The sequence below is a fragment of the Lactuca virosa genome, chromosome 6 (genome assembly GCF_052849685.1).
Source record: "Lactuca virosa cultivar CGN04683 chromosome 6, Lactuca_virosa_CGN04683_v6, whole genome shotgun sequence".
NCBI classification, from domain to species: domain Eukaryota; kingdom Viridiplantae; phylum Streptophyta; class Magnoliopsida; order Asterales; family Asteraceae; genus Lactuca; species Lactuca virosa.
The window spans coordinates 153444026-153451744 of NC_136431.1; the positions used below are offsets into that span (position 1 = coordinate 153444026).

A 7719-nucleotide genomic window follows, 5' to 3' on the forward strand; every position below is an offset into this window, starting at 1 on the left:
AACAAAGGCCCAACTACTTCGGGTTGAGGGCTTCAAATTGTTAAGGTTGGCCCAATTGTCGGTTTAATTTTCGCTTTTCTCCTTTAATTATGGTAGACATGCTTGTTGCTAGTATTGGTCTTGGAATTCTTTTTTTCCTTTTAAACTAGAATTTGTGGTGAAAGATGAAAATATTTTTAAGTATCATCCTTTATTCATTCCTCATTATAGACAAGATAGGCTTGTGTTCAAATTGGTACCGGTCTTTTTTTTGGATCGGAGTATGGTCTTAGTTTTTTTGTTCGATTTATATGGTTTGGATTCGGATTTTCTGTCAGGATTCTTTTTTTTTTGGTTTATTTTTCTGTCCAGATTTATAAGAGTTTTGTTAAATTAGATAAGTTGCAGGTGGGAGTTGGTTGATATTTCATGACAATATATAACTTGTAAAACATATATATATATATATATATATATATATATATATATATATATATATATATATATATATATATATATATATATAGAGAGAGAGAGAGAGAGAGAGAGAGAGAGAGAGAGCAAGAAAACAACAATAGGTCAGTGAGTGAGGGTATACAAAAGTTGATATGAAGATGATTCACAGAAGAAAAGAAAACATAAGATATAAAATCTAATTTAACATCATCATCGCATGTGGCCTGAAAAAGAGCAAGCAAAAGCAGGCTAGACTAGGCTAGGCTTCTTCCCTGTAATCTGGGTTCTCTTTCAATATAACAAAACCTTCAAGGATGGGAGACAGAGGAATATACTTTTCAGTTGCAAGTTCAGCCCTATCACCAGCAGCCAAGAGGACCGGAGTGGAATGGGTCTGGAACCCGGTGATGGTCTTGGGCCGCCCTGCCTGCCCCACAACGTCAACAGCTTGCCCCACCCGAACTGGTACAGATAAAGGTTTCAGATTCTCATCCACCGTCAACAGCATCCGCGGCTGTCAATTGTTTAATTTAAACCAACTTGAATCATTTCATGCATGCTTGCTTACAAACTTTCATTTCATGCACAATAATACAAACAAGATAAAGACAAGACAAACCTGCATAGCCAATACTACAAAGTAGAGAACATAGTGATATTTCCCCAAGATGATGGCTTTCATATCAAGACATGCATGGAGTAATACTACAAGCCCAGCAAGTGCCGTCCTGCCATATATATATATATATATAATTCATAAAAATCATTGTTTCATGTATTTATTCATTCCATTTCATGAATCGCTCACTTACGGGGATAGCAAGAAACGTTCAGAGTGGTAAGGAGCAAGAGTCAACAAACCCTTCCCCATATGTACAAAACCTTGAGCAATTCGCACCTACAACCAACAATCAAGTTTTATTATCAATGGATGCTAAAACAGCCTTCTTCCATGAACAAGCAAGTTTACATGGCTTTTGTGTAAAAAAAAAGGTGGTGGGGTGAGTTTGCAGAGAGAGATGTTTACACAGAAGAGAAGGCTGGCTTCTTTGTAGTAATAACTTGAAAGATTCCGAAGCATGCCAGCAATTCTAGCATTGTTGGTTCCTGCACCTATCAAGCCCAAAGATATCACCGCCGCCTGTACAAGAACAAAAACAGGTCAATATATTGGTAAAAATAAAAAATACATAGAAATGAAGTATGTATATTATTTTACCATTGCCACTTCGGTATCAGCATCATGACTGAGTCGACTTAACGTATCCATAACGTGGACCTTAAATCATCAAATGAAATGAGTGGGCAATTGCATTGCATGAAGAGAAATAAATTAAATTTGTTTACCTACCTTTGGGTTTGAGATGCAGAGAAGACCAAGAGCCAATGGAACTGCCTTTCTGATATTCTGCTCCCCATATTGTAAAAGATGTTCCAACGAACGGATTGCCATATCAAGGCCTAGTTCCTCAGCCATTGCTACCATGGCTATACCCAGTACAGCTGGACCCTGAAAAGTTTCACCACCCTTCTCCAGGTGCTGGGCACATTGACCAAGAAAGTGTTGAACCTTCAAAACATTTCCAGTGCCAGCATAGGCACAAGATAGCAGGGTCATATCACAATACTTTCTGATCTTTTCATTGAAAGTCTTGGACACCTCAGCAGTAGCCTCCACACTGTCCTGCTTTCCGAGGTAAAGAAGACCTAAGCCAAGAGGTAATAGTCGGGTGAGAGGCTCCCCCAAGTCTGACTCACTGCGGTCCATCAGTGCAAAAATTATGGCCTGAGCAACATCCTCGTTGCAGGAACCCACATATACCAAACCCAATGCAATTGCCGTGAACGCGATAACATCCAACGCTGCTTTCGGGTCTCCAAGAATTGGAGTCAGCTTGTCACGGATCTGAAAACGAAAAAACATCACAACCGTCAGCAGTGTGTGTGTGTGTGTGTGTGTTTGTAAATTGTCAACAATAAGGAAAGGAGGACCTACCTGTTCATTCTGGGTACCAGCATATGCAAGACCCAGACCAGTTATGGCTCCAATTCTAATGGAAGCGTCTTCTTTATCCAGATAATCAGCAAGAAGTGCCAACGCCTGAAACAACCCAACCCAAAATAAAATCACAACCAACAAGGCAACAACCAACAACAAACAAGTCAGAAAGAAAAAAGCAAAGCACTCACAGGGTCACAATCATTCTTGATACCACAGTTTACAACCCCAACTCCTAACAATGCACCAGCAATCACATGATTATCATTGCTATGAAAATACTTGTCGATTTGAGCAAGCCCAGCATCAACATCCCAAAGGAGGATCATTCCCTAAACACAACCAATTTCCTTTCTTCAGACAACATTCATAAAAGTACATTGAAATTGCTACAAATGACATATTATAGTTTGAAAAACCAACCCAATTACACTTGGGTAGATTTTTGCTTTCTTATTTTCGTTTTAAGTATCCAGGCCAATAATAGCATAGCAGAGAAAACGGATTGGGTAATAAACAAATTACTGCAATAATGAGCAGAGCATACCAAACTTGCAGCAGCACTGGCTTTCCCATGTTCTTTGTTCTTAAAAAGCCAATTCCCAGAAGAGCCACCACTTGAAGCCTCAGATGGGACTGTCATTAGTTTATCCTTGAAAAGAGAAACACAAATTATTAGTGATTAGATGTTGTATTATTTTTATTTTAACAAATAGTCGAAAAATAAATACCTGACCAAAGCCAGCATTTACAAAAGCATTCACAAATGTAGCTGCCAGGTTTTGCCTGGCTGAATCAACACTTGCACCAGCACTTGCCCGTCCATCCAGTAAGTGTGCCTAAATAAAGAGAAATTAATTATTAATTATTAATTATTAATTATATGTAAATGATGAAACCCAACCTTATATATGTCTTCAGGAGATTTGGGCTCCATGACTTCAATATCTCGAGCAAGGGTAAGATAGCCTTCACTTAGTTTGGTATTGTTAATGATCTCTTGCAAAGCCTCCCTCTCGTCATCATCCCCACACATCTCTTCATCAAGCTCAAAACTTGTTCCCTGCGTTATGTAACTGTTAATCTTTATAATTACAAATCATTTGCTTCCACCTCATCAAAATGCTAAACCTTTTTCATCTATAATACCAACAACTCGAGACAGTGTTTGCTCAAATAAAAGCTTTTACAAGGAAAATCACTCCAAATGTAAATGGAACATAATCTAATCTCTCATGCCATCAGTAAAATTAAATATTGTTTCAGACAATTTTTAGATGCAAAGGATTTGATTAAAAAAACAAGAGCTGAGCTACTGACAAAATGTAAGTCATACTTACTTGTCGAGCCAGAATGTAACAAAACTGCTTCTTCCGCAAAAGATCAGGACAAGATGTGAAAACCTGCTTCACATGCTGCCAAAAAACATCCAATGCTCTATCAGTACAGAAACCATAAAATCAGATGGAATTAGTCCAAATATACAAGCACAAATAATTTTTTAGCTTTATCTACATATTATTAATGTTTAATAGTAGAATTTTACTCATGGACGTGAATAAGCTTTACGAATTTTCCTAGCAAGATGATTTAAATCCATAATCATCATCCAAGTTTCATACACCCTAACTTTAATGCACAAGTGTTTGGTTGGATGGAATGGAATGGAATGGTGAAGAAATTGAAAAGGAAGGACTTATTATCTCTATTTCTAAAGAAGTGCAATTTAATTAAAATAATGAAATTATTAAAAAAAGATTTGTCACACGCAAAATGGGTTATATTGGATTTTAATTATTTACATTCCATGATGGAATGAAAAATAGAGGTAAAGAAAATGAAAATTAACAAAATTAAAGGAGTCAGTCTATCCCATCAGGCAAAAGCAAAACAAATAGGTTTTTTTCATACCATACAGCACCTGATAGTGGGGGTCCAAATGTTAAAATCACAACACTTTATCAAAAACACAAGATAATAATTCATCAGTTAACATCACTAGGTAACAAACATCTCAGATTATATTTATAGCAACCAAAAAAAACACTTTCCAATGACCATGAAATGCAAACCTGCATGTTGTCAAGATAAAGTGCAATCTGAAGTGCACTTGGATATTCTTCAAACTTTGTGTAGATTGTGTATGCAATGTCCAAAACTGACATGTCATCTGGTCCAGGGAGGTATCTACAAATGTACAAAACCATTTAATTAACACATATAACAATTGCAGAATAGAATTCAAGATTAACAATGACATAACATAATAAAAACATGAAATGCCAAAAGCAACAAGAATGCTAGACAGTTTTAAGTTTTAAACCACAAATAGACAACAAAAAATGACTCATTTAAACTTGGTAGTTTACCTTGCTGAACTTGTTAGGTACAGACAGGTTCTTTTATAATTTGTGCTGTCCACATGCTTCACAAGCAGGTCAAGAAATTCAACCTGAATTTAACCACAGTTAAGAATCATATTCCTCTTCATAACAGGTATGTAAAAAAATTTGAAGAAATTAATTAATACCTCCATGAGAAGGTCTACAGCCTCAGGTTCAGCATTATGCTGCAATAAGGAAACGATAAAATTAAGTTTTGGTAAGTCAAGAAAAATAGTTGCCAAATAAAGAATACCTTCATGTGAAAAGCAACAATTTGTTCCACAAGTTCTATCAGATCATCAACAGATGCCTCCTCATTCTGAATAAATCAATTAACTTCAGTATCAAGATTAGTGAAACAATTACACTTGCAGTGGTATGCTTATCCTATTTAATAGTGAGAGAAAAAAATAAAGATGAATTATACCACTCTTTTCGCATACTCTTGTGCAATTTCGCCAGCCAAATTCCTACAAAGATGAAACAGCAGGGTCAATGAACATTCGTTTTCTTGCTTATGGATGTAGATTTTGGCGATTTATATGTGATTACCTAACATACTCATGACCCCAGGAACCAATATCACCTTCAGAACCTAACAAGCGATACTTTAAACTCTCCTGAAATGTGTGAAAATATTATTAGTAAACAAAAAAGAATCAAGGACTACATAGCAGAAACTCTTGAGACAGTGGAAATCACATCACATGTCATAAACCAAACTAAATCTCTTACCCGATCACCTTCTGCAGACATGGTCAAAGCTAAAACGGAAAGTATATCAGCAAGTAATTTCTGCATCAACAATGGAAAGTATATATTATCAGCAAAGTAATTTGTGCATGGAAATGGGGAAGTAGGATGCTACAGAATGAAAGAAATGCCTTTAAGTCTGAATCTGGCATTGTCTCATAAAATGATTTTAGAGTTCCATAATGTGGGCGTAAAAACTTCAGTGGCTTTGGAACTGAAGTCATAGAGCTGGTTGATGTCCGAATTTCTTGCCTACAACCAAATAATCAATATTGTTAGTCTAAGTCATAAGTTGAGCTGCAATTTGCAAAAAAAACACAGATATCACTAAACCATGCATAAAACCACTTCAAGGAACAAGAAAATAAGAAATTGCAAAAACATGCCCACATCCACACTCAAGAAGGTCAACTTTTTTCTATTCCAAGGTTTTGAAATATCTAAAAGGTTGAAGCATTTCTCAGCATTAACTTTAGTTAAGTACTTGACATTTTAGAGTTCCAGATAATGCCTTAATGATGAAAGTTTTCCTCAAGTTCCTTCAATGTAGATTTATCCTACTTCTAGGTACCATGTGTAGTAGTAGACTCACATTCTTCAAGTGAACTCTGCAAATTATCTTTTCAAACCGATCATAACAATATTTTAGTTTGCTATTGCTCAGAACGTGGTAGGCTTTCAGTACTATGTTAGGCCAAGTTCTCATTGGCCTTCAACGTAATTATATTAATTTCATAATCCTAACTTACACCTGCTTAGCCGAGAATAACATCAAGAATTTTAACACACACAGAACAGTTACAATCAGGACAATTCAGACACTCGGACATTTCAGCTAACAGATCTCAACAAAACTTAACCAACAATGCTAGCAAATAAACAATCCACGAAGTGCCCCTTTTATTAAAAAAAAAAAAAAAAACATCATCGATACAAAATATTAGTACCTCATGCTCTCGAGAGCAACCTTCTGTAACCCTTGATCGGCATCCTGGACCCTCTCAACATACAGCTCTAATTGCTGTTTCAACGCCAAATCCTCCTCTGACTATATCAATTAAAAGCAAAAATCAGAAATTTTCAATACATAAATAGATAGATAAAATGACTGAGCACTTACAAGATCTTCATCTTTCTTATCATCTTTCTTCTTAGGATCTTTCGATGGGACCTTCAAAGTCGCTTCTTCTTTGGGGTTTCCACTACCGCTGGCATTATTGTTTGGCTCCGGCTCCATATTAAGATATCAGAAGCTAAAACCCTAAATCTTAAAACTGTGAGAGAACGGGAGCAGAAATTTGAATCCCTGCAGATGGTTTTCGTAGAGGAATGAATTAAAGCAGGATGGAGGTCCGGTAGTGTACCGCCGGTGAGTAGAGGATCTGAGACGATGTCACGACGAAGAAATCGATTTTGGGCACTTGAAGAACGAAGAATAGGGTATTAAGGGAACCCTTGCAATTCTTTCTCCCCAAGCAAACTTTCTTTTTCTTTTTAATTATTTTTGTTCTCATTGCTGTGGAAAAGCACAATCCGGCCCAGCGAAGGCCCAACTATTTCGGGCTGTGAGGACTTCAAATTGCTACAGTTAGTCCGATTTAGTTTCCGGCTTTAGGTTCCGTCCACGGCTTTGTCATTTTACCATTCGCAATAGTTTTTTGCGGAGAGGACTCAGGTCTCATGGCCTTTTCATTCGCTTTATATGGTTTGTATTCCGATTTTTTGGCCCGTGTTCATTTTAAACGATTTTTTTTGTTTCGGTTTAATTTATTTTTTCTCATTGATAAAGATTTTTGTTAGAATAAATAGGTTGTAGGTAGGAGTTGGTTATTTCATAACAATATATAACTTGTAAAATATGAACATATCTATGAGATAAAACTATTCACCCATCCATTGTAGCTTCAGAGTATTTGTCTCAAACACCATCTATGTTCTGAATTTGGAAACACTTTTGTTATGGTAGGTATAACTCCTTGCATATTATTTTATATTGAAGTTAGTACAACTAGAATCATCAAAACATAGCATTAAAACAAATGTTAAGTCATACCTTTTGTGTGTAAGATACAAAAGTGACGTCACATGATGCATCCAAATCCAAATCATCACCAAGGCACTCCATGAACCAGGTCCATGAACTTGTTG

At 36.3% G+C, this 7719-nt stretch overlaps 1 protein-coding gene across 1 annotated transcript; it reads right to left on the bottom strand.

Moving 5' to 3' along the window:
* Positions 1 to 535: 535 nt before the first annotated feature.
* LOC145118768 (26S proteasome non-ATPase regulatory subunit 2 homolog A) lies at positions 536 to 7051 on the bottom strand. The gene is made up of 22 exons (XM_079054444.1): positions 6692 to 7051; positions 6519 to 6619; positions 5703 to 5823; positions 5554 to 5613; positions 5371 to 5438; positions 5246 to 5288; positions 5072 to 5137; positions 4965 to 5003; positions 4804 to 4886; positions 4507 to 4621; positions 3775 to 3849; positions 3339 to 3497; positions 3166 to 3273; positions 2982 to 3086; positions 2626 to 2766; positions 2432 to 2536; positions 1787 to 2341; positions 1655 to 1714; positions 1463 to 1576; positions 1248 to 1333; positions 1055 to 1163; positions 536 to 949 (listed from the first exon to the last, which is right to left on the bottom strand). The coding sequence occupies exons 1-22, from the start codon at positions 6806 to 6808 to the stop codon at positions 695 to 697; spliced, it is 2685 nt and encodes an 894-aa protein (XP_078910570.1). The 5' UTR covers positions 6809 to 7051; the 3' UTR covers positions 536 to 694.
* Positions 7052 to 7719: the final 668 nt, after the last annotated feature.

Bases quoted from the DNA above. Each gene is read 5' to 3' on its own strand.
- LOC145118768 (XM_079054444.1), bottom strand. From the start codon at position 6,808: ATGGAGCCGGAGCCAAACAATAATGCCAGCGGTAGTGGAAACCCCAAA. The intron at 3,274-3,338 runs GTTGGGTTTCAT...CTCTTTATTTAG, and splicing joins CTCCTGAAGACATATATAAG to GCACACTTACTGGATGGACG. The intron at 1,577-1,654 runs GTAAAATAATAT...GTTCTTGTACAG, and splicing joins CTGATACCGAAGTGGCAATG to GCGGCGGTGATATCTTTGGG.